Source organism: Gorilla gorilla, chromosome 18, assembly GCF_029281585.2.
Source record: "Gorilla gorilla gorilla isolate KB3781 chromosome 18, NHGRI_mGorGor1-v2.1_pri, whole genome shotgun sequence".
Classification (NCBI taxonomy): Eukaryota; Metazoa; Chordata; class Mammalia; order Primates; family Hominidae; genus Gorilla; species Gorilla gorilla.
In genome coordinates this window covers 10,954,186-10,982,043 of record NC_073242.2, presented here as the reverse complement: position 1 = coordinate 10,982,043, position 27,858 = coordinate 10,954,186, and the positions used below count along the sequence as shown (strand labels likewise).

General features: G+C 42.1%; 1 protein-coding gene across 19 annotated transcripts in view; it reads right to left on the bottom strand.

Annotated features, from left to right (window-relative positions):
• Nucleotides 1–27,858, bottom strand: part of RBFOX1 (RNA binding fox-1 homolog 1) — a 2,483,553-nt gene that overhangs the window by 390,215 nt on the left and 2,065,480 nt on the right. For 3 of the 19 annotated variants that reach the window (XM_055365225.2, XM_055365241.1, XM_055365233.2), the window contains exon 1: nucleotides 15,696–16,462. The exons of 11 other annotated variants lie outside the window; for them this stretch is intronic. In XM_055365225.2, coding sequence (XP_055221200.1) covers nucleotides 15,696–15,839 — 144 coding nt within the window. In that variant the 5' untranslated portion in view covers nucleotides 15,840–16,462. Of the gene's footprint in view, nucleotides 1–15,695; nucleotides 16,467–27,858 lie in introns of those variants that run through there. 5 more of the 19 variants (XM_055365231.1, XM_055365222.2, XM_055365223.2 and 2 more) reach the window with 4 other exon arrangements.

The following is a 27,858-nucleotide window of genomic DNA, read 5'->3' as shown; positions in this document are numbered from 1 at the left end:
GTGGGGGAAGGGAGAGCATCAGGATAAATAGCTGATGCACATGGGGCTTAATACCTAGGTGATGGGTTGATAGGTGCAGAAAACCACCATGGCACACGTTTACCTATGTGATAAACCTGCACATCCTGCACATGTATCCTGCAACTTACAATAAAAATAATTTTTTTAAGAAAAGGTAACTTTCAAAAAAAACAGATTAATGCATACATACACTACACTGGCATAAAAGGCAGTCCTAGAAGATATGTTCTGCTTAATTTTTTAACAAACCCTTTCCTAGGTCTCACTATGTGCCAAACACAATTCTAAGCACTCCAACACTTTGACTCATCCAGTCTTATAACAAGTCCATGGTACTGGTACTCATAATAGCCCCATTCTACAAATGAGGATATTAGAACTCAGAGGCCTTACATCATTCATGGCAACTTGAGCAGGGAGGGCCTGCAGTCAAAGCCACACCTGCCCGATCCCAAATCCTACTTCCTTTCCTCTGCCTGCTTCACATGACCAAGGATGTTGATGTAATTGCTAAGTAAGGAATCCTGGAAATCTACTAAGGAGCTGGCACCGACACTCAGGTGCCCACATTCTAAATCTCGCCTCGATGCTGAAATCTCTTCTGAGGCCCAGGAAAAGCATGGTGGGTGGTGAACAAGAATTCCAAAATATCCTTCCAGAGAAATCCCACTGCTGCAGAGCCATGCCAAACAGACTGTACAGTCTCCAAACTATATTCAGACCCAGACATACAAACACTGACCTGAAATCAACCTACCACCCTCCACGTCTTCTTTTTAAATAATGTTTGGCAGACAAGAATTGTTTGCCTCTTCTACAAATGCTTGTAAACTTATTGAGCTGGTTAGGCACTAATTTTTCTACACGCCCACCTATCATAGGTCTGGACTCAACATGTCAGCATTCCATTAAATATTTACCACATTCATTTACATCTCCCCCAACAATATTGAATAGAGCTCAACGTGGAAATTCACAGACTCCAGGGTGGCCATTTGTTTTTAGGATTACCGCACAGACCTCACTTCCTTGGAGATTCCCTGGCTGGCCTCAAAGATGAATGCTTCTTTTAGGACCAAAATAGAACAAAGGGACAAAAGGGAACTGAAGGATTTAAAATTAGGATAAAAAAACAAAGAAAGAAGAAAAAAAATTGGCACTGGAGTTAGCCTGCCTTAACCATCTAAAACTTACCAATGATGCCCAACTTTTAGTGTGGTTCATCCCATATGTTCCCATACTCCCACTGGGACCTAACATTTGCAGGCGCTATTTATCATTCTGGCTAGTGGTGTGCTCATCTGCCTACCTCGCTAAGCAGCCTTCGTTGTTATTTTTATAATTACTGGGAGTCTTTTTCATGTTGCACTCTGCCAGAACTTCGGCTCACCACACACCTGTTCTACGCAGAACACATGGAGAGATGGGGGGTGGGTCTGGCGGTTGAGAGAAGGCAAAGACAGCCTTTTCAGCCTGCTATAAAAAGCAAAATCAAGAATAAAGCAGAAGTCCAGAAGCCGCTGGGTACCTTTTTGTTAAAAGCTGTATTCTGCACTGACACTTTATTTAACAAACGTTCTCTATGTCTAAGAGTTTGTTTATAGGAAGCTATTCTGATTTTAACGAACATTAAATAATTTGGTCTTCATAATGACAATGAATATCATCATCCCCATCTCACAGATGAGACAATTAAAACAAAGAAAGGTTAAATAATTTGCCCAACGGTGCAAAGGTGGTAAGTGGTAGACTTGAACCAAATCTGAATCCAGGTACTTATGTGTGAAACTATTCTAGCATGCTGCATCTAACCAGAATCACTCTCATCACCAAACATCATCACCACCACCACCACCACCACCACCACCACCGCAACTACCACCATCAGCACCGTGACTACCACCACCAGAGCCACCAGCACCACCAGCACTACCACCATTACTATCACCAACACTACCATCCACCATCAGTGCCATCACCACTATCCCAACTCCATTACCATGGCCATCACCACCACCACCACTATCAACACCATCACTATCACCACCACCATCATTACCACCGTCACTACCATTACCACCATTATCAGCACTACATCACCATCAGCACCGTCACTACCACCAGCACTACCACCATCACCTTCATCACCACCACTACCACCATCACCATTCACAATCACCACCACCACCATTTTCACATCATCACCGTCATCACTACCATCACCACCAAAGTCACCACCACTATCACCACCACCATCACCTCCAGCATCAAAAGTAGAAGTATGTATTGAGCTCCTTCTGTTTGCTGGGTACTGTACTGGGGTGCTATACACACTAGCTTGTGCCATACTCCTAACAATGCTATGTCTTTGTGGTCTTGCTGTTACCTCTATTTCATAAATGTAGAAATGAAACTGCAGAGAAGTTGAGAAACATGCCCATAGAGCTAGTTGGAGGCCCATAAGATTTGTAATTTGTTTCAGACTCAAAGTCAGTTCTGTTTCACATTCCCGTGAATGCACTTCACTCCTGTACTCCTGTGGCTGGAGGCAGTGGGTGGAGGTACTGCTCAGTGGACATTTCATAAAACTGACTCCCCACTTCTCACCCACCATATTAGAAGTGGGATGCTAGAGAGCACCTTGCCAAGCTGGTGAGTGCCTTTGTCTTTGGTGACTGCTACCAACTAATACATGAGACCAGTTGCTTGGTGATGGTGATGGTCCTAATGGCGATGGTGATGGTGGTGGTGATGGTAGAGTTCAGAAGGAAATTCTGAGCTCTGGGAGCTTCGGCCTAAGATATGCAGAGACTGGCCTGTCACTCACTTCCATGAAGCCGCATACCAACCAGGTCAGTGCCACCTGACTTCACCAAAGCCTGCCGAAGTCTGACTTCAGGGAGTTGCATTTCTTCTCTTCTGGCTGAACATCAGCTTCAGGGATGAATGTCAGGCTTGATTTTCAAAACGTTTTGCTCCTGGCCGTTTCTTTTCTGTCCACTCCTAGTCCAAGCGACCATCAGCTTGCACCAGTATTATCGCAGTGACTTCCTACTCGACACCCCCCTCCTCAGCTTTCTATCTTGTCTCCCTCTATTCTCTGCAGAAAAGCCAAACTGGCCTTTGTAAAAAGGCTAAATATGGTCATTTAACTCCTGCCTAAACCCTCTTATTTTGTGTGTGTGTGTGTGTGTGTGTGTGTGTGTGTGTGTGTCTGTGTGTGTTTTCCTTGTTCTTCATTCGTCTTGGGAAAAAATCCAACTCTAGGTCAAGATTTCCAAACTCCAGTGGTCTCTGGCCCTTATGTGTCACTTTACCCCTCTCTCACTGGCTCCCTGGTCCCTTTGTTTTTCCAGCATCTTAAAGACACCTAGGCATGCAACAGGCACTACACACACTCTATGCCTTAGTGTGAATCCTCTCTTCCACCCTGACCCCACCTCCTTGCCTACCTCCCACTCCATCTCAGCTTTGATGTCACTTCTTCAAAAAAGCTTCCCTCACCCCTGAATCCAACTCCTACTCTTTTCCTTCAGAGCATTTATCACACCTGCCTGGCAAGGCACAGTTATGTGATGATCCCTTGCTCATGGCCTGTCTCTCTCCCACAGACTTGTAACCTCCATGAAGAAAAGCAGACCTGCTTTTCTTGTCTGTATCCCTTCAATGACCAACCCAATCTCTGAGACAGAGGCTAAATAAGGATGTGCTGAATGAATGAGTAAATTAATTATTAACCATTGACTTCAGAGAAATAATCAGATTTGAGGTGACTTAATCATTCTGGGCCTCACATGCCTTGCAATAGATGACCAGCTACGGCTTCTGTAAACAGATCATGCAGTATTCGGAAGATTACACAAACAGTTAAAAACATAGCATTTCTCTTCTCTGATAGTACCATGTAACTCTCAAAAGTCTGCTATGTGTAAGCAGATAGTCGTCTTATGTAATACAGTAACTGCTGCCTTGAATTAAAGACATCATTATTTTGGAAAGTTGATCTTTCTCTGATACACAAAGTGAGGGATCCATCCCTCATATAAACACATAATCTTCGTGGCACGCTGCATGATTAAAGAGGAAATGTGATTTTATTTTTTTGGAAACTGATATTTCTCACAAAGCCAGGAAGAACTATCAGAATAAAGGGATGTTTGTTTGGGTGAATCACCAGCTTTGCACAAATCCCAAGTGCTAATTGCATAATGGGTCTTTACAAAATGCTGTAATATGGGTTCAGCTTGTTTCTTCTGTTTGGGATTTGAAAAATAGATTGTTTAGTAACCCATCAAAGATATATGTAAACCAAGTAAACAATAGAGCAGATGTTGACTGCTGTCTTGTGCCATGTAGACATAATTAAAAACAATGAGACACTCATGGATTCAAATAACAGAGAACAAACACAAATACAAAAATCAGTACAATATAAATGTAAAGTGCATTTGCTGGACACCTGCTTTCCGAGTCCAAAATGCTGTATCATATGTCCCATGATGAAAAGTGTGTGTAATGTTCTTTATTTATATATATATATATTCTGTTCTCCACTTTTCAGGAAGACTATAAAAGGCTATCTTCCACGATGAACATTTGCTTCAATTTCCTCATTACTGACAAGCATACTGGACAGTTAAAAAAAAATTATAAGCATAAATGTTAATAAGAACCAGATAGCTAAAACTTTCACATTTGTAACAGAAATTCAAGCCCCCAGTTTGGGTGGGGGTAGGGTAGAGTAGGGCTTTAATCATTTGTCTTTGCACTTATTCCTTCATGTATTCACTTCAGAATTCTACTAAAATGACATGTTTATTTCCTAAAAGCCTTACGTATCTTTCTTTTTTAACTCAAGAGCATTTCCTAAAATCAAGATTTTATCATAGACAAAAATATTACTGTTGACTGGAATATTTAAAGTATCATTCTAATTTTCTAAATATTCTGTTTTACCCCCTCAAACTCCTACTCTGTCTTCTGTTGGTTTTCAGTTCTCAGTTCTATAGGGAAAGAAATAGCACCACACACAAAATGAAATGCATGACATAATTAAGAAAACACAAGTGCAAGTGCAATTCATTAAAAAAAAAAAAGAAATAGAGCTTTTCTCTGCTGGTATCTTGAAAGATTGATTGAGGGCTCCAAATAAAATATATAAGGTTATGATTTGTTTTCTTCCAATTAGGAAAAAAATAAAAGCGGAGGTTAAAATTAGAGCTTTCTGTGGCTTACTCAAGAGAAGAAACTTTCCTACATCCAGAATTCCCAATCCAGAAAATAAATGTCCTCGATAACATTCAAAACGAAGCAGCATTCTTATTCAGTGAAAAATTGAAAAAGAATCATTTTTAAAAGCCTCAAAAACCCCATTGTTTAAAGATCACATCAAGCTCCTGTTGACTTATCGTGAACAAATGGTGATTCGGCTTACAGTCAACTCGCCCTCTCCCCTGCCTGTTGTTTTTGATGATATAGAAGGACGGAGGATTCTAATGTGATCTGAATCTCTTTATGCTAATAAAAGAGTGTCAGCCCATTTTCACAGACAACACCATAAAGCATAAACACCAAATGAGAAACAAATAGGACCGTGATGCCACTGTGAAACAAACCAATCAGCCCTGAAACACCTAAGACAGATCGCATCCCGTTCTTCATTCATTCTTTATAGAAAGGCAATGAAAATGTCTCTAAGTGAATCTGATTAAACACACACATATACACAACCGCACACAGGCGCACAGCATCTCAGAGCTCAGGAAGGTTGTAAAGCACTAAATTCTTTTGATTTATGAAGCAGTCTTCACTGCACTGAGCAAAACAGCATGGCAAGGCAGGACCCCACTCCCTGAAATTCCTTTATGAACACCACCAGGCCCCGCAAGTGAACAAAAGCAGTGGTGCGGGGTGTATAAATCATTAATACGGTGCCGGGCAGTGACTGCGTTTCCTCTGTTAGTTGGAGAGCTCCCCAGTACAACAGAGATTTGGGGATTGGAATTGGTTGCGGAGAAATACACTCCATCATTCTCAGTGCTGATGATTCTCACAGCCTCGTTCTTTCCCCTCTCCCTCCCTCCTCCCCAAGTCCAACAGCCTCATGGTTTGTTGCAATTCATTAAACAAAATCGTAATGACTTAAAAAAACAAAATCGGGAAGAGCTTCAAAGTCGACAGGTCGCCTGAACTCTCTCCTCTTTTGGCAAGTCCTGCCTTTAAAGGAAAAGAGGCCCACTCCATCAATTGGAGCTATTCTTCCATCGCAGGAACCTGGCAGAGGTCTCTCCGTAAATCATACAGAACCAGCCACTGGCCGGCACAGTGAGGAGGAGGACATAGGGATGGTGCAGAGTAGTGGTTCTAAGTGTCGGTTCTGGGGCGAAAGTGTCCGGTTTTAAATATCAGCTCTCCCACCTAAGCCTTGGATTCTGCATCTAAAAATGAAGCCATTAATTTCAACTCCCTGGAGGCTTTTTTGTGGGGGATTAAATGTGATAATCCATGTAAAAGTGCTTAGTCGTGTGCTTGTCACAAAGCACTCCATAAAAGTTATTGATTATTTCATTATTTTAATTATTTTATTATTATGATCATCATTGTGGAAGAAGGCTGGCTTCTCTCGTTACCTAAATGGTCTTACAAGCTGCCTCTCCTACTGCTGTCCGAAAGAGCCTCATTTTTTGAACGGAACCAAAGAGACCAAAAAAAAAAAAAAAGATAAAAAAGAAGAAAGAAAGGAAAAAAGAAAGTCTTCAGGAATCCTGAGTCACGTATTCTAAATGGAGACCCCCAGTGGAAGGTTCTGCCACTGCACCATGAAGAAAAGAGAATTTCTCCACTCAACCCCTTCCTGTGTTAACTGCTCGTTGCAAACCTTCAGGGGGAAAAGGAAGAAAGAAAGAGAGCAAACAAACAAACAAAAAATTGCATAGTTTTATACAGATTATTTGGTTGACAGAACCTGTCAACGAGTTTAAGCAGAGACAATAGACAGATCCAAAGCAAAGCCACTTTCAGGAGGCGCTTTTGTGTTTCCAGAAATTCCAGGAGTGGCCCGGATGAAGAGTGATGTCGAACTAGGAGTCCAATACCCCTTTCTTTTGCTTCAGAAGGAAGAGCAGCAGTGGGGAACACGCTGCCTCTCCTAGAACAGATCCAGGGCATGAAAATGCACGTGTCAGCTTTCCCGGTCCATCCTAAAACTGGGGTACCCTCCCAGACATCAGTGCCAAGCACCCAGGCACCCTGGGGCCCCCAGAGAGCCCCGCCAGACTCTCCCAGACTCTCCTGGGTGACGATCTACACTTTAGCAGGGCCCGCCATGTTAAAGCTTATGGGAATAAACTTCAACGTGTGCCCAAGTCTCTGGCATCACAGAATAATGACGTTCTGAATGGAAATAAATGAAGGCCCTGCAGTGTGATTCTGTCAGCTTTTGAAAGTAAATAACTTCGCTACTGACAAGAGCAAGACAATTTTTATTTTCCCTCCTCCTGACACTGAGCATTAATTGAGCTGTGTAGCCATATTACAATCCAGTGACACAAGCAGGAATGACAGCTCACTGGAGGAAGAAAGAGAAGAGCTCCCAAACAGGGTAGTGGAACCAAGAAGACCTGGAGTGACATCCAAGTCCCTTGTGTCTGTGTCCTTGGCAGGCCATGGGTGTATTAATCATGTTAATTTGAGAGAAATGGAAAGCAGAAGTTTATGTCCAGCTTCAATAAACAAATCCTACATTTCTTTAACATATTGCCTTCCTTTGTTTCATTGTTGTTGTTGTTGCTGTTGAGAAAGAGTTTCACTCTTGTTGACCAGGCTGGAGTGCAATGCCGCAATCTCGGCTCACTACAACCTCTGTCTCCTGGGTTCAAGTGATTCTCCTGCCTCAGCCTCCTAAGTAGCTGGGATTACAAGTGTGCCCCACCACGCTCAGATAATTTTTGTATTTTTAGTAGAGACAGGGTTTCACCATGTAGGCCAGGCTGGTCTCAAACTCCTGACCTCAAGTGATCCACCTGCCTCTGCCTCCTAAAGTGCTGGGATTACAGGCGCGGGCCACTGCGCCCGGCCCTTCCTTCATTTCTTTATCAAACATCTATAGGCTGCTCACTGCATCCCAGGCACTGAGCAAAGTGTTCCCATTTGCATCTTACTTAATCTCACAAAGAACAGTATGAAATGGTTATTCTAATCCCTGTTTTTCTGAAGGAGCAATTAAGGCCCCAAATAAAAAAAAAAAAAACTATCTTGCTCAATTCAGCTGGATCAGCTAATTGAATAACAGAGTTGGGATTAAGCCTTCAGCTCATGACTTCTGTCCTACATATAACTTCAGAAACATTATCGTTTTTCAAAAAAACCTGTACTTTTGGGAAGGCTGATACCATGATACCAACTGGCTCTAAATAGATCTGGGTTTTTCATCTGAATTTTGTGAGACACTTGAGATGGACAGCTGGCTACTGCAGTGTGTAAACCTCGCTGTTCCTTCTGGGTTTAGGTACCAATATTGCTCTCAACCTTTCCATAAGAGCAGGGCTTGCCCCATGCCTGGCTTCAGGCAGAACAAGAGGAAGCTGATCTATGGAAGGGAAAAACCAGGGATGTTTGTTACTGTTTTTGATAAGGGGAATCTAGTCATTGAGGTGAATCCTGAGCAAACATCAAATGCGAAAAAAAAAAAAAAAGAAAAGGCTCATCAAGACTAAACCTTTTGTGCATTTACTCATCAATCCTGGGAAATTGGAGTCACTTAAATCCTACAGTTGCTTCTACTTTGTTCTATGGCCACAAAAGGGGAGAAAAAAAATAGTCATTGCATCCCTGGGAACACACACTAACCTTCTGAATGCTTTCCACTCCAGTTCCACTTCCTAATTTTGATTCTGTTTCAAGACACATAAAGAAAAGGATCAAAACAGGGTAAGACTGCTCTTCAGCTAGAGCTTGGCTGAGTGCTAAGGACCACAGCAGCTTCCCAGTCCCAGCCCCATCATCTCAAAGCTCTCCTTAGGATGTAGATGTTGAATGTATGGCTATTTTCCTTTATTGTGCACTACTGGCTGCTGATCTGGCAGATGGAAAAAAAAGCATCACAAAGAACTTAACTCTAGCCTTGCCCCTTGCAAATTGGGTCAAGGTAGGGGAATGAGTAATTCCAGACCAGACACGGCAGAGGATTCCCAGGCAATCCAGCAGGCCAAGCGGAAGTTTTCCAAAGCATTGTACTGCATGCATGGTTCACAAGATGGCAAAGAGATGAACAACATAACAGACTATCTGTGAGGACAGGGGCCTTTGCTTTGCTCCCTGGGAGAGTCTAGAAGGGCAGCTGGAGTTCCATAAACCTATCAGGAGTTCCATCAACATGGAATGGGTGGATGGACAGGTGAATGAATACACATTTCGTTCCTGGGAAAGTGTGATCACAGGTGTGATTCAGTGACTGTGTTTTATTTGGTTTGGGCAAGTCTATGTTTAATATGTAAGTTAATTTTAAAAAATATTAAGTAGATATCAACTCTGGTAATGGGTAGATTGGCAGGACTTAGGAAGTGGTGCCTGAATGTCTGAAGTTTGAGAAATACTGGACCATGACAATTATTTCCATGTTAATAAGTACGCCCCTTGATGAAGTTTTGATAAAACATACCAACAGGACTCCGGGTGCTCCACAGTTAACGTCAGTTTTTACAGTTTTGATCCACATCTTCTCCTTCTCTCTACCTCCTCCCCACCAACCCTGGTTCCAAATTCTGTCACTTTTTTAGCCGGGACCAATCAATCAGGGCTATAGCATGACAGGAAGATCAGAAAGAACAGTGAAAAGCCTCTTTCCCCAAACCCTCTCAGGAGCCAGGACATTCCAACCACACAAGCTCTTTCCTAATCGTATGCCAGGCTCAGGAACTGCATTTCAGGATCCTTCAGAGAGAACCCTGGCCAGCTGTGTCTCCCAGCAGAGGCGGCCTGCGGGTCCATTGCTCATTTCGCTAGCTCGCCTGTATTCAGCATGGTTAAAGGGCCAGGGCCAGGGCTCTTCTGGGCCATTGTGCCTGAGAGCTGACCCTATCTGACACAGCCGCCCTCAATAGGGCTGGGTGAGGCAAGCTGCATCATGCCAACAGCCACGGGCCAACAGCCACGGGCCAACGCTCAGCCCGGCAGAGTTCTCTTGGGCAGCACCTGGCAATAGGAAACTTTATTGATGAATGGAACTTTCTTTGCTTTTCTTAATTGAATTAAACAGAACACTGGGACACTTCTCCCTGTCCATTAAAAAGGTGTCTGCAGATGGGGCAATTACACCCACACTTGTCAGCTCTGCTTCATTCGCGGGATGACATGTCCTGCTCATCACCCAGCCCCCTTAGGCACAGAGTCAGCAACCTGATTTTGTTTACGATGCTGCAATTTCGTTCCCTTCCACAGGACTATTATTTGCCTGACAAACTACACTGTTTTTACCCAGCCAATATGAATAAACAAGCATTATGTTTCCTCTTGGGGCAGAGAACCTGGTTAAATGAATCAGAAAACCCTAAAAAAGACTGTCTACCCTCAGTCCATCAGCTACTGGAGAATTACTCAAGGGTCAGCTGTAAGGAAAACAGATGGCGGGTGAGCACTAACAACACGGACTTTCTCCAGCCGGGCAAAGGCAGGAGCGGCCAGTGGCATGTTGTAACACAGAAACTGCCTCAAAATGGCAGGCAGAGCAGGCGAATGGCACAAGGCTTTGGTCTGTGGATGAACAGATGCTTACAATTTTCAGAAGTGATTGTTGGATTAAGTAATTTTAAAGCAGAGGCAGCCCAGGTGGCCCTGCAGTCCATGTCCACAACACACGGCCCTCCATAGGTTCCCCAAAGGGGGGAAGCACAGATGACCCCCAGCTCACCTGAAATGTGGGCCTTACCTGGCTGATAACAGCCTAACATTTCATGCCTTCTCTTAATTGGAAAAGATCAGAGAAACAAGAAAGATTGGTTAACCAATTTACGACATAAGACATCCCTCTAGAAAGAGACTGAGGGACCCTTCTCCTATCAGGCAGCCACCTGGGCCTGGAAATGTGCTCATTCCAGCCACTTAAATTCCTTTAAACAATTCAGACATGAAGCTAATCTATCCTAATTCTTTTCTGCGTTATTGACACTATCGACCACCCCCAATCCACAGCACTATCTAATAAATCAACACGGGATTAAGCCAAAAAGAAAGAATGTGATAAATTCCATTTGACCCCCTATAAATCATCAGATGGAGTAACACAAGGTAAGTAACTGCAACGAGAATTGAACTTTTCTACACAGTCATAATTGTTATGACCTACCTAATGTTTCCAAAATTTATAACCGTGGCTGGTGCATGGGGCCACCCTCTCCAACGCCTGCAGCCTTCGTGCGAGAGCCCATCTTCCCCAGGTGATTCTCTGAACTGAGAATCGCTTTCTAATTAAAGACAGAAAGGGCTGATATGCAGGTTTCAGTTCAATTGCTTTCGATCTGAAGATGTCCACAGTGAGCAATGGCTTCATTTACTGGGAATTACCCTTTGTACAAACCACTTCACTACTTAAAACAAACCACATGGATCATCATTAAGTGGGAAAAATTACCAATCTTCGAATATTGACAGCGGCATGGCCCACTTTAGAGGCTCTTTTCTGCCCCCTCTAATGTGGATTTTAAGCATTTGACGTATTTTTAAATTTAGGCTGATAAAAAGGTTCTCAGTGGATAGGGCTTGACAGATGAGAAGCTTTCTTAGAATAGTACTGAGAGACGCTGGTGGTGTAAGAACAGAGAAAATTAAGTTAATATGCTACTGATCCTCTTTCAGGACATTAAACTCAGTGGAAAAAAAAACAGCTCTGGGTGGAATCTGACACGCAGTTTGCATTAGAAAACCAATCTCATCATCCATCCTGTCTGTTGCCTCACCATACCTTACCACGAGATGGGTGCTATGAGGTTTGCCCTCTGTTACTTAGAATGGAAATAAACCATCTCTAGATTTCTGTGTCCTGTGTGTACATGCATGTGTGTGTGGCTGTTTTCTATTTCTTCTCTATCAGGAAAACAAAATAGGTTCTCTTTTGACCTAGCTTGCTACAAACCCCCTAATGTGGAATTGTATTCAGAATTATTCCTCAAAGCAAGAATGGCTCCATGAGTACTTACTTTGGAACGCGGAAGATTATGTATTGGGGATATGTGAGTTCTAAGTTCAGCTTCAAGAAGATTCACCATGAAAGAAGACACAGCATGAAGCCACTGCAGTGCATCAAGAAAGGATGTTGAGGCAGGGAATTTCCCTGGACAGCAAGATTGAAGCCAATTGCTCCAAGAACTACTTGTCCGTTCCATCTGAAAGTGGTTGACAACCACAAAATATATGCTCTATACTAGGTGTGTGTGTATGTGTCTGTGTGTATGTATACACATTTGTGTGTTCCTATGTGAGTACATGACTGAGTCTGATATCTAGACGCCAAAAGAACTATTTAGCATTATCCCACCTTGCAGCTCTAAACTGTAGTAACATCTTGGATGTGGAGGAAAAAAGAGGAGAAGGAGAAAAGAAAAGAAATCTTAGCTGTAAGTAAACACTTATCTAGATAAAAGTTATTGGGACATACAAATAAGCGACACACGATAAGTCAAATAATGTAAACATCAAAGTTGCTTCTTCATTGGCCTAAGTAAATAAATTATTCGTGGCAAAAGTGATATGTTGTCACTTACACTTAGCCATTCAGAGTAGACTCCGACGCTGAGGCACCCCAATTGATTTTTGTTTTTATGAGTTGTCTTATGGATAAATCTGTGAGAATTTAGGAGGAAAGGTTGGATGTTCATGCTGAGACAAACAAAGCATTTGATGAAGTCATTTTCCTTAGCTACTGGATAAGAAATAACCATATGAAACTGCATTCCAGAAAAATATACTTCAGGGAAGACTCGATGGCCGCTGATCAGAGTTTGTGGATTTATAAAACAGAATGATAAATGCTCCAAAATAAGATCAATGTGGGTTGATTACTTTCTTATGTAATTGGTGATCTCAATGACAAACACTTGTGAATTATGTTTATTTCTAAACAATTATAAAATAAAATTGTTTTCAGTGAAGGTGTTACTTATAAATGTTGCCTGATTCGTCCACTTGATCAATTTACTTTGAGATCAAAGATTACCCTTCTGTTCACCAAAATTAGCTAGAGATCCAATAATAGCTACAGATTAAAGGCAGATAAAAAATATAGTAGTGGTGTCTGGGTACAAGATACATAAATCATATCTATAAATAGTATGTGGAGATTAAACTATTTCACACTCTTAAGCAGCCGATTGTCTGGATTGCTAAATAAAATAAGTGACTTGAGACTTTTAAACGAACTATCATGACAGTAATGGCCAGGAGAGATGACTCCAGGTATATCACTTACACCCTAGTGGTGAGCTTCCAGGAAGGGCTAGAAAACCTAATCCTGAATGAGACAGGCAAAAATAAATGACTGCCTTTATTATACTTCAGGTATTCAGTGAAGCTCAGAGAAAATACACACACACACACACGCACACGCACACCATTCCCACATTATGTCATAGTATCACATTATGAACACTTTCACAGATAGCATTGCAAGTCCTTTCAGGGGAGGGGGAGACGCATTCCAAAGCACATTTCAAAATCCACCCTCCATCTATCTTCATATGGAACCATGATGCTGATTTAGTCAAGTCTAAATATTTGTTGTGGCTGCCAATGTTTTCTTCAAGCCTCCCCTTTCCAGAGCAGGGGTGTTTTTCCTCGTGGGAGAGACTGCCTGGAAGATGCTGAGAACCTTTGTGTTTATCTTATATGTTTGTTCTTCTCATGGCAAGAATAACCTCTCACTCAAAGTCACTATCTTCTTTCCTAAGTTGTGCCCAAATGAGTAAGCCAATTTAAAAATCTAGAAGGCAGAAACATGGATGTATTTTTGAAAAAAACACCAACAACACCACACAAAGGAACAGAGAACATTGAGTACCTATAGCATTCTACTTGCTAGGTAAATAATATTCAAATTGATTAATAAATAACATGAAAGAAGTAAAGGTAAAAGGCAAAAGATCAACTCAGTAATAATTTGATAAATCCAATTGAGGCTTAGCATCTATAGAAATCCTCATTAGAATTTTCTTCTGGTGGAAATAACTGGTATAAAACACACATGCACATACACATTTACACACACACACCCACAGCAAAGGCACAGAAATTGTGGAAGATGAAGCATATAATATGTTATCAATACTCTCTTGGGAAATGTTTTCTGGCACGATTTACTCAATAATGAATGTAATAAAATAATATTTAAAAGAACAAATTGGTTCCCAAGATTTTTTAAGACTGTTCTCAAAAAGATGTGCAACAGAAAATACACCTAAGAAATATTTTCTGGAGGCAACCAACTTGATAGAAAATCACCCAAATTGTTCAAAACAGAATCCTGACATTTTATAAAAATATACATTCCTTTAACACAGGTTGAAATTGAGGGTCTTGGGGAAGAGGGCCACTCTCAACTCTTGCATAGGAAGTTCTGTTCACACACTCATGCTAACAAATGGTACTCTTGAAGTGAGTCCATGGAAAAACAGATAAAATGAGTATAATCACTGTAAACCTTCATAGAATAGGATGGAGATCCTGGGAGGGAGAAAGGATTTTCATCTGCATGACAAAACCCCTTCTAGCCCTTCAGTTCACATCCACTGCCCCTGCCCAATGACAGAGAGCTGGCCTGTCACCCTACAAGGGCAGTGTTGAGCTATTTCCCAAGCCCAGGAACCAACTCAGGAAGCAACCCCTCCAATAAAGAAAGAATGACAGAGCAGAGAGGGTCCCAAGGAAACACCCTGAGAAAGACAGAGTAAGGTGTCAAAAGACTGAAATGTGTACAATGAATGGAAAATAAAGCAAACACAGACTCCCTCAGCAAGACCACTAAGGAGAAGTGAAAGTGAGAAAAAAACCCACACACGCACACACACACAAACACCCTTACACATGCCAACAAAGACAACATCCTAAACAGCTCACCTTCATCACAGCATTGCCAGTGAGTTTGAAGGCAGACTGGGGTTGACACACTCCAGAAATTCAAATGCTCCGATCCCATGCGGACCGAATATAGCACCACACAAACTTAGGAAAACACACACACACACACACACACACACACCACACCACACACCACACACTTCTCCTTTCCACTCTCTATTAAATCAGCTGAATTAACACTACAGGCACCGGAATGCCTCCACAAAGATTCAAACTCTTAGCATCAAAGGGGTCTTAGACTCAGATCACCACGAAAGGCACTGACACAAGGAAGATGGTAGCAAGGAAAAGGCAGTTTTCTATTTCAAACTCCCGGTGCCCAGGCTGGGCATCAGGCGGTTTTGAAGTATTCAGACAGGTGCAGAAACATCTCAGCGCGAGGTGCCCGGGCTCCACAGAGAGCGGGAGGCTTCCATCCACCCTTTCCATCGCAACGCGGGAGCCCCCTCCTCAGAACCTCCATAAGGCACCGAAGCGCAGCCCAGTACGCACGGGGACCCATCTGGCCCAGCCCCAGGAAAGCAGCCACCGAGGGCAGACGCGCGCCTTACCTGCTGTAAGTACATAAAAGTCAAGGCACACGAAAGCTGGGGACACATGCCCACGTTGGGGAGCGCCACGCAGGTGGCCCCCGTCAGAGGATGCTGCATCATGTCTCTCTGGCGCCCGCCGAGCCCGAGTGGGGACGCTTGCATGCAATCACGTTGCTCTCTGCCTGGGCGCTACAATTTTTTTTTTCTTTTTTAATTTTGCTGGTTATCTAAGTCAATGAACGGTGGCTCGCGCTGTCTCTCTTTCTCTCTCTCTCTCTCTCTCTCTCTCTCTCTCTGTCTCTCTCTCTGTCTCTCTCTCCCTCTTTCTTCCTCCCTCCCCCCACCGCACCCGGCCGGTCCCTCCTCCCTGGCTCTCCCTGCCTGGGGATGTGCTAGATCCCGGCGTTCCTCTGCCTCCAACTAAAACACTTGCGGGGACCTGGAAACTAGTTGGTTCCCTTCGCGCGGTCGTCTGGTTTTTCTGGGTTGTTGGGCCTGCTTTCTGATCCTCCGGAAAGTGGAAGGGGCCCCCCACCCCATACCCCTGTGAAGGTGACAGGAGAACCGTCAGAGGGAACTTCTCTGGAAGGTGCAGGGGATGCGCTGCCCTCCCGAAGAGGCTGAATGGGAGGGGGGCAAGGATAGCGAGAGGGAGGGAGGGAGGGAGAGGAGGGAGAGGAGGAAGGGGTGGGACGGAGGTAGAGAGGGAGAGAGGAAGAGAGAGGGAGGGGAGAGAGAGAGAGAGAGGGAGGGTAAAGAGAGAGAGAGATTGAGAGAAAGAGAGGAAGAGAGGTTTTGACTCACACTGAAGCTCACTCCGTTGGTTCTGATGCTGTCTGTCTCCTCATTTGTCAAATGGGTCCAGGGGAAAGATTTTTTTTTCCTTTTTTTCCTTCCCTCCCCTTTGCTTTTTTTTTTTAATTATTTATTATTTTTTGTTTAAAAAAAACACTCACCAAAATTTAAATTGGGTCTGCTGAAACCCTCTGCCGGTGAGCAGGCGAGCGAGCGCCCCGCGTGCCCGGCATCAGGCGAGCTGGACAATTAGCGCGATGGCCCAGCTGGGACCCACAGCGGTAGATGTTGGTGGCGGTGCGTTTGCCGGATTCCTTGCCAAATAAACACAGAAAAGGGATTTCCCCTCCTCAGGAGGTGGAGTGCTGAGACGTTAGGGGCTGGGGGCAGGAGGGAGCTTGGGCTGAGGGAGGGGAGGAGGTTTCTGCGCCCCCCAGCAGAGCACCGAAGCGCCGATGCACCCCCGGGCGTTTGGGGCGCAGCTTTCGCTCTGTGCCTCGCCTTGGTTGGGCAGGCAGCCCCGAGCCAGCGAACCAGCCCCTGAGCTGTTCAATGAGAGCAACCGCCCAGGCTGGCGTGGAAATCAAGCCTGTTGGACTAACGTGCCAGCTCGGGGCGACTGGAAGGGGGCTTCTCCCAGCCCAGAACACCCGCTCCTCTCAAATTATAAATGCACAGGGTAGGGAAGTCCGTGTCTGATAAGAGATTACTCCGTCGGCTGCAGGGAGCAAATTACAATGGTTTATTTATTTATTTTTTTATTCTTGCCTGTCCAGCCCTCCTTGGCCAAATTAACATTCTGCTCTTGCAAACGGGTCTCCCCTCCCCTTTATTTTATGAAGTAATAATTATTCATTAGTAGATTTCGTTAGTCTTTATGCAATAAAATAGGATGTGATCTGCAAATCAAAAGAAAATATTAAGACTCTAACTCGTCCTTGGTCCTGACACGAAAAAAAAAAAAAAAAAGCACATTCTTGCATTCTTGGCAGCAATAAAATCGTGATCAGGAATAGTAGCCATATTTTTTTAATATAGATTTTGACCCAGTAATTGGATTTTCTTTTTTTTTTTTTTTTTTTTTTGTTTTCAGACCAAGAGATCAGCTGTCTAAACAGCAGCTTTTTTGATTGTTGGGCTTCCTGAAAGAAACCTTGCTGACAGCTTCTCACTGACCTGCAGGATGGAACCGTACCTGAGATGGGATGGGGGCTCTCTCACAAAAGATAATTTGGGGCAGAACCCTGGAACTGGCCACCAGGGACATCCCAAATATCCCCTCCTCCTCAGGGCTCACCCCGACATCTTCAGCCAAATGAAGGCTCTGAACCCAGCCATCAGCTCGCAAGGCACAACTCACTTTGCAGGCTAATCAAAATGCTTTCTGAAGAAAAGAAAACTAATTATCCCACGGCTCTATTTTTTGTTGTCGTTCTGTTTGAAATAACTATAAAGTCTTCACTCTGCCTAACACTAGGCCCCAACCCGCTGTTTCTTTCTACTTTTCATCTTGCAAAACCAGTACCTCCAACCTCTCTGGGGCTCACACATCCCATCAATTTATCAGGGACACAGTAGCATGTTTAACCCTTTAGCCCTAGGCAGAAGTTCATCCAGGGGAGTGGGAAAGTAGAGGCTGGTATTCTGTACTGCTTTTATTGGGGGGTGCTGGCAGTGGTTAGTTTGAAAAACGTTTGCTGTATGTTGCATCAGAGGTCACATTCATGGGACAAGCTTTGATTAACAAATACAAGAATTCCCTCTTTTCTTCTCTTACTTCCTACCTGCCTTTATTTATTTACTTTTGCATTCACAAAACTGAAGAGAAAGTCACTCCACAGAACACAAATGGAATAAAAGGCCAACCATTCTACCTTTCCAATCCTCACTCTCCCTTTCCCATTCTTTACTGTTGCCTCAAGCAATCTGCTGTACTGACGGGTTCGCACTGCTTTCCTTTATTTTTTTTTCTCTTGCTGGCATTAGAAAAGCCTGTAAATAACCCAAGAAGAGGAGAGAATTTTTTCCTTCAGCTCATTTTCATAAGAAACATGATAAATAATACATGGCACTTTAATAAGACTTTATCTGAATCGTTTAATGAAAAACAAATACATTATGTAAAGACCCAATAAATGCTCTTGGCTGCACTGAGGCAATACAGATTTTCCAGTCCGTTTTCTCCCCAAAGTTGGAACCCCTCAGTCGTGATTAGATCCCCACAGATCCATCTTGCAATAACAGCTCCGCCATTCCCTTAAACTTAAGTTTTCACAGTCAGACACACTGAAGATCTGCAAAGTACAACATGAGAACCAGACCTAAATCCACATCAAAATTATTTGGAGTCGGGCTCTGCTCTCTGGATAACTAAACCTGAATATCTCTCCACCAGTGCATGCAGACACAATCACACACGGGGACAAGTCCCCTTCCCATAAACACTGCAACTATATTAAGGAGCCCAGAGGAACACTTTTCCATTGATAACATCAGTGCTCCTTAATCAGGAATAGGGCATCCAATGACCCCAAATCAAATGGTAGCATCATATCCACAACCATTGCTCACTTGATGACAACACTTTGCCAGCCTTTTAAACAGCATCTGGGGATAGCAAATTTGAATTCCATCTCAAAAGACACTGAGAAAGAGCCATATCAAGGCCACTAGCTCTGGCATGATTCTCCAACATCAATAAATGGGAGAAGTGGGGAAAGAAAATACTCTTACCTCTCCACAAAAAAAAATTCTAGGCATTCAACATCACATGGGTTCATATGCATTCAAGGGCCACCCTGCCTGCATTTCAGCTACAAGGACCCTTAATGGAATGGTTATACATACCCCCCAGGAAGCTGAAAAAGTGCAGGAAAATTGGCAATGAATAATGTCATCTTCAAATGAAACTTCCTTAGGCAGAAGGCAACTACCCAAGTTTTAATTTGACTCATAAAATAATATTGTAACTTTTTTCTTCCCCCAACTTTGCCAGCAATTTAAAAGAAGAATGGAAACCATGTTTTTCTTTTCTCATTTTCATAACTATTTATTATAACTTCCCAAGGCTGTTAAAATAGCAGACATTCCACTAAAAAAAATGCTTTCTATAAGAGTTGCCATACCTCAGAGCAAGAAAGACTCCAGTTAGAAAGAAGGACTTGAACTTCAATGTAATCATCTACACTGGGGTTAGCTCAGTGGCAATGTCAAGGTGTGACTTAGAAATATTTTACTTTCACTTCCAAATTTAATGTGGACGACAATATAGTCTCCATCTTCATTAAAGTGAGCATGAAAGTATCTTTAGAAAACTTTATTATTTATCTGTATCAAAAGCACTTTGAGTCACTGGCTTGTTCGAACACCTGAATCATATTTAGTTAGTGCTGATCTCATTCCAGGCACTGTTCTAGCCCCAAGGTCTGCATCAGTGGGGCCGGACAAACAAAGGTCCCTGACATTAGACAGTTTACATTCTAGTGGGTGGGGGAGGGGCGGCAGAAAGTAAATAATAGAAGAAATAAGTACAGTACAATAGATGGTGGTGAGTGCTGTGGGAAGCATAGCAGGCAAGAGCAAGATGAGGGAATTAGGGAAACCAGGGTAAGGCAGACAGCAGGGAAATCTACCTAAAAAGTACACTTGCTCTGAAAAAAATGCAGTTTCAGCTTCAAGAAAGCCCCCCTTGCATCCTGCTCCTTCCAATCTTATTGCCTAAGCCTCAGATTTGTTTAATACAGATGGTCCCTGACTTGCGATGGGGTCACATCTGCATAAAGCCATGGTAAGGTGAAAATATCCTATGTCGAAAACATACTTTCTACTTATGATATTTTCAACTTACTATGGGTTTATTAGGACATAACCCCATTGTAAACTGAGGAGCATGTCTACATGAATTCTGGAGTTCTCTTGGGTCAGCCTACTAGGGGTAGGGGTGAGAAGTCTGGCACTTCTAATGTATACATTAAGCTGGCCTGTTGGCCTCTAGAATGTCTCAGCCCCTGATGGACCCTCTGAGCTGTATTTTGCAGAAGCTCCATTTCTCAGACACAGTTTCTCTAGGCAAAAACCAGGATCACTCCACACTGAGTCAGACGGTCCAGGATTTTGGCAGTGCTCAAATGAGCACAGCGCTCCTTTTTCAGAGTAAAGGGCTTCGTCCCAGGCAGAACCAATTCCAACCATTCAGCAGCAATTGCTTTGCATGTAATGACAGGATCGAGATTAGAGCCTGCTTCTGTGTAAAGGACCCTCAAACTCCTCTAGCTTTCTAGCTTGGGTGTGGGTTGTCAGTGAGTCCAGGACTAAAAATAAACCACGCTTCCAAGAGCAGAAATACAAGTGCAGGCAATACCCAGTTCACAACTCGCTCCCACTACAAATGAGCTTTTCAAAACTACATTGGTGGTTTAGAACAGTTTACAGCCATCTTTTGCCTAAAAGACTGACATCAGTTAACAAATAAAATCAAATAATGAATAAAATGCCTACCAATAATATATAGATTTGACATCACTGTGGAGAAATGGGTAACCTGAAACGCAGATGGTGGGAGTCAAAACTTGTACAGTCCTGGAGATGATATTAATATTTTGGTGCTCACTATCAAAATCTAAAATATGCACATCTTTCAAAGTAACTATTCTAATTCTAGATATCTGTCCTGCTGAAATATTTGAGGTAGATACGTGATACATAAACCAGGATATTCACTCCAGCATTGCTTGTAAAAGCAAATACAGTTGACTCGTGAACAACACAGATTTGAACTATACAGGACCACATATGCAGAAATTCTCTGCCACCTGAGAGACCCAGAGATAGCAAGACCAACCCCTTGTCTTCCTCGTCCTCCTCCTCCTCCTCAGCCTATCTCATGTAAAATGACAAGGATGAAGACATTTATGATGATTCACTTCTGCTTAATCAATAGTAAATATGTTTTCTCTTCCTTAGGATTTTCTTAATATTTTCTTTACCCTAGCTTAGTTTATTGTAGGAATACATATATAATGCAGATAACATACAAAATATGTTTTAATCCACTGTTGGCTTTCAGTCGATAGTGGGCTAATCATAGTTTTGGGGGAATCAAAAGTTATACACAAATTTTGGGCTGGGCATGTTGGCTCATGCCTGTAATCCTGGCAGTTTGGGAGGCCAAGGCGGGTGGATCACTTAAGGACAGGAGTTCAAGATGAGACTGTCCAAGATGGTGAAACCCTGTCTCAACCAAACATACAAAAATTAGCCCTCAGGCATAGTGGCACGCATCTGCAGTCCCAGCTACTTGGGAGGCAGATGCATGAGAATCACTTGAACCCAGGAGGCGGAGGTTGCGGTAGGCTGAGATCATGCTACTGCACTCCAGCCTGGGCAATAGAGTGAGTCTATCTCAAAAAAAAAAAAAAAAAAGCTATACACAAATTTTCTACATTGTGGTGGGTTGATGCCTCTAACCCCCATGTTGCTGAAGGGTCAACTATAATAAACAGCAATAGGGGATACGGGATAAATAAAACAAGGTATAGGACATGCATGCAATGCACCAGTTAGAAAGAATGAGGGGCATCTGTGTGTCTTTCCTCGGAAAAATCTCTAAGAAAATTCTCTAAGAAGTTTCAGGATATAGATAATAAAATTTCACATGTGAAAAATCAAACCAAAACAAACAGCAAAACTCTACAATTCTTTAAAAATATGTGTGTGGATGTATATAGACATCCACAGAAGTATGTGCATATGCATGTGCGTCAAATAGGCATACATGCAGTCATGCGAAGGGCATACAAAAGGGCCCGGAAACATATAAATCAATCCAAGAAATGCTTTTAGATCTAGGGTAATAGAGGAGGGGCTACTGAGGAGGATTTCAATTTTTACTCTGTACAGATTTATGTTGCTTAGATTTTCACAATAAGAATATGTCTGTGTATTACTTTTATAATAAAAGGAAACAGTTATATTATTATCATTGCGACCACAACTACTACTACGACTGGTGTTATTATAAAGACCCCAGGCTACACGTTCCTAAAGAATAATTTTTTTTAATGGTGGTAACTTTCCCTGGCTAGTACATGAAAACCTGCTTAAAGCCACTACTGAGTTGCAATATTCTAGATAATTAACATCCACAACAAAAAAGGGAATGGACTAAGCTACATAGCACCTAAGCATCCATACAGGATTTCAGTAACCCAGAATCTCTTAGCCATTTACAGCATAACTTCTTAGGGACAATGTTTTCTCCTTACCTCGTCAGAAATCAAAATAAAAATACCCAGATCCTCATCTCACCCCTTCCTCAGGTGCCAAGGCTGCTGAGAAACAGACTGCCAGGTTGGAAACCTGCATATGTTTCTGGAGAAGAGAAGGGATGCAACTGATTTACAAACCCAGTTATGTCTGATTCTCAATTACCCATTTCACAGGGTGGGGTAGTTTGTCTTTACTCCAAGCCTCACATATAAAGCAGGAAGATGTGGAAAATAAGTTTGTCCTGTTTTGTTCCTACAAGCCATGGCCCAAACTGCCTTCCCTCTTCCCTGCAGGCACAATGAAGAGAAAGCTCAGGAGGTACAGGCAGTGTCTTCTCCCTTGACCCTTGAGCCTTGTCTCTCCTCCTGTCGTCTCACTGGCTTCTGACTATGGCTCCCATGGAGTGCAAGCTTGGAAAACGGGATCTTTCAACTCAGTTCTTCCCCTAACATGAGGTTCTGCTGTAAGCCACTCAGCAGGATGTCTGCATTTACCTTTACACATACCTATACTGCTCACATTTTTGAGGGTGAACAGAAACACAGGACTCAGGGGCAGAGGGAAGGGACACAAAGCTAGGCTCTTCTTAACTCCTGTATTCCTGCAAGTAGAGGAACAGAACTGCTGCAAACTAGCTCCTAGGAAACACCATGAATGTCTAAAGCTATTGTGGATTTCAGTCTGCACCCCAAAGAAAGGCCCAAAGAGTCCCGGGACTCTGAAAACGGTTGCATGGCCCACATCCATGGCCAGGGACAGGCTAGGGAGCCTATTCACTGCAACAAAAGCAGCCATATGCCCATCATGCAGGTGTTGTGCATCTACAGAAACACACAAACTGGTTTAAATTCAAGCTCTGCTACTTGCAAGCTATTGTGAACGTGAGCATGTGAGCTAACCATTCCGAGCCTTAGTTTTTTTCATCTGTAAAATGGGGCCAATGGTAGCACCCTTACAGAACTATAATGATTCTCAGACTTCTTATCCCCTAGCCCTCAATTACATGGACAGTTCCAAGAAAAGTTTAAAAATGGTAAAGAGATTGCATGAAAATTAACAGCTTTTAAATTTCTTGCCAAGGTAGTACATTCATACATACACACATAAACTCACATACGCTGTCTACTGTCATAAGCATTTAATAAAAGAAACAGCATTTTACACGAAAATGCAAAAAAAAAAGAAGGACATAATCTGAAAATAAAGGACAGTCCTTCAAATTGATTAAATTTAAGTCTATTAAAATTTTCACTAAATTGCCCTTAATTTTCTCATTTAGCTTCAGTCTGTTGAAAATGTCATTACAGAATCCAATGAGTCTGTGGATCGGCATTTGGGAACCACCGAGATAATGAGCGTAAAGTGCTTCTCAGCATAGGCACTGGCACAACAAGTATCTACAATACTTGTTAGCTATCATGAGGAGACTAAAAAACAATTAATAGTTACACTCTTTAGGCTTGAATAACTATTCTCTTTACCCCCACAGGTTCACTGCAGCAAACCAAACCAAACAACCTTCTCATTTCTGAGTTCCCTGGACCACAGAGTAGCATGCCTTTCACTTAGGAGAGGCTTAATAAAGGTCAAATGAATTGAATTTGTTGGATCACCAAAGTTTATTCTTGTTCCTCAATGACTCAGCCCTGCTTGTTCAAGGCCACCTGAAATATGGAGTTGTGATGGGGTATTTGGGAACTCTTTCTGGTTCATATGGGTATGCCTCAAACACAAACAGCGAGACTCCAAAAGGTGTACTCCCCTGAGTACACATGTAGTGAGCAGTACACCTTTTGGAGTCTTGCTGCTTGGTCTGAAGATCTATCTCTGGATCATACCTTTGCAGCTGCTATTATATGTCTACTGACATACAAGTTCTTAAAACCTCAGTTTCATTCTCTCTAAGGAGAATAATGATACTTTTCCTTCCTAAGTTGTTGAAAGATAAAATCATGTAACATATGTAAGTCATAAAATTGGTGCCCATTATCTAGCAACCACTCAATATATAGCAACTATTATTATGAGGTATTTTTATTTTCAGTCCCTGACCAGTTGATGAAACCATCATTCCTCCTTCTTTGCAAAAAAATTACACAAACGAGACCAACAAAGTCAATACATTTATGGAAGGACTAACTTCAGACACAATTTTCTTTTTGAAAAGTTTTTTTTAAATGACATGGCACTAGACAAAAATGTATAGACATCATACACACCACCTTTCTGCCCTGGTCTTCTGAGTACACAATTTATTTAACCTTGCTAATGAATCAAATGAATTCCAGCTTACACATTAGCCCTTGTCAACTAAATTCTTCACCAACTGTATCTCACACAACATCAGGTCAAGTCCTTCACTATTTTGTGAAGACTGACAAGCGTAATACATGTTAGCAAATTACTTCTGGCCAGATGGTAATTAATTTTTTTCTGACCTTCACAAAATCTTGCAAGGTAGATTATTTTTATAGTTCCAATTTACAGAAGAAGAAACTGAGGGCACAAGAAGTATCTATCTTATCCTTCTAATAAGAGATGGAAAACAGGGTTTTCTGGTCTGTTGAACAAAATGAGAAAGTATCCTTTTTAACCATGCAATACAAACAGCAGTAGAGATGCTGCTTACAAAATCACCATTGTCATCATCATCATCATCATATTCATCATTTTTTACAATATCTAAACCTAGTAAGCACTTTTGTGAAGAACTACTCTATGCCAATTTATCTTCAAGCTTTCTTTTTCCAGGAATATATCACTGACCCCAGCCACCTAATTTTATCATATGAAATTTTCCTAGCTTTCTTGTCCTTACTCAATTACAGCAGGGGTAAGTCCCACCCTATCCACAGCTTGCCCTAAGCTTTTCAAAAGAAAAGATTCTGCTTCAGTCTTTTTTTCTTTTTTTCTCTTGCCAACACTTTGCTATCATCATTCCTGGCAAAAGTGACAATTTATGGAGACAATGTTCTATCAGAGCAGCCAACCGACATATGTCAAAAGAGACCCGAGACACACCAGGTAGAACCCCAAATTAAAAGGTACCCAGAGCAAGCAAATAAATTCAGTTCCTATAGCAGCTTTCCTGAAACAATCAATTCCAGGAGGTGATGCAAAGAGAAGGTGCAGCGTTTGGCGCTTGAGAGGGTGGGAGTCTGTTTCCAGTGCACAGGACTGAATGTAAGTGCGTGGGACAAGGAAGGGTAGGCGGCAGAGACAAAAACAGCTAAGTGGTGATTTCTCCTAATGAACAAGTGGGTGGGAAGGTCTACTTTGGGAACCCTCCACCCCACCCACTCTCTGTGTTTCGACTTCTGGATTAAACTCAAGCAAACCTGAAGGCAAACAAAGCCTGCAGAAGATTCTATTTTTCCTCTTTCATGAGCTTGGCTGCAAGGTTCTTTGACCGCAGAAATGCTCAGAAATTTGATCTTTAAAGTAAAAGATGAGTTGTCATTAAGCATTTCTGACTAGAAGTGACTTCACCTCTAACATCTCCAGCTCTGAATTAATCCACCTTGACCTGTACCTTCCCAGAGTCTCATCCTGGAACACAGGTCGAAGACACCCCAGGAATTCTTAGTCCCTGGCATCACTGCATACCTTCAAAGTCTGATGATTGTTGGAAGTGAGCTAGGAACGATGTAAGGAATCATACAAAACTAGGTTTATCTGCAAAACTTACCAGGTTACACTGGGGATGTATCGGGTATTGGGTAGAAAACCTTCCTGGCTCTCAAAAATCTCACCTCAGCAAACAGACAATCTCTAGGATTCCAAGTTTTAGTCCCCAAATTGCAATTCACGATTACAGGCAGCTCATGTTCTCAGAACCTCATCTGGCCTGCGAGTCCAGGTTCTTATATTCCCTGTCTCTGGGTTCCATTACAAAGACCCACACATAAAATTAATTAGCCCATTCTGCAATACACCCACTAAATGATGCATGTATGAGTAGACATGAAGATGGTGGCAGAGAGAATGAAAGATGTGATTCTCATTTTAAAAACACAGACAAGGATCGGTAGAGTCATCGTTCACTATCCATGGGTGATTGGTTCTAGGACCTTCCAAGGATACCAAAATCTACAGATGTGTAGTATTTGCTTATAACCTACACATATCCTCCTGTATACTTTAAATCATCTTCTAGGTTTACTAATACAATGCAAATTCCATGTAAATAGTTGTTTCAATGCATTGTTTAGGGGATAATGACAAGGAAAAAAATGTCTGCACATATTTAGCACAGACACAATTTTTTTCTGAATATGTTTGATCTGCAGTTGGCTGAATCTATGGATGCAGAACCCAAGGACGTGGAGGGTCAACGGTATGTATCACATCCTTGAAAATGACATTTGGCTATTCTAGTGCCCTCGACTTTGATTAAACTCTCTTGGTTCCAGACTTTCTCTGCCTTACTTCCTTTTCCGCTTCCCTCTTTTCTTTTTGAGAGCCAGAGAACAAATTCGCATCCTCACCCCTTCATCCTCTGTTTCCTGCTCCTTAAAAGCTCGGCAACAGTTGTTTCTGTGTCTCTGAGGGGATCATATCTTATCCAGCTTTGCATCAAGCCATCTTTCCAAACCAAACCTGTACTCTCCATTAGAAGACCTATTGTGCTTACCGATGAAAACATAGCATTTCCTTCACCTGGTGTCAGATAAAATAATTCAAGACTATTTCAGTAGAGTGACATGTAAGAAAAAGACTATATATGTCCCTAGCTGGACTTTTTAATGCACATGTATTGCAGCGTTCTTACATGCCTCATAGACAAAAAAATCTCGCTTGGCATCACTTCGTGCTTTGTTAGGTCTCTTACCCCCTATACCCTAATCGTCATCACCTTGAATAACCCACTTCTGTTATATATTTGTGTGTGTGTGTGTGTATACATATAGTATTATATATATTTATATATAATATATAATACATTATGTATTATATAATACATTATATATTATATATAATATATTACATATTACATATTATATATAATACCTTATATATATTATATATAATACATTACGTATTATATATTATATATCATACATAATACGTTATATATTATATATTATACATAATACATGATATATTATATATTATACAT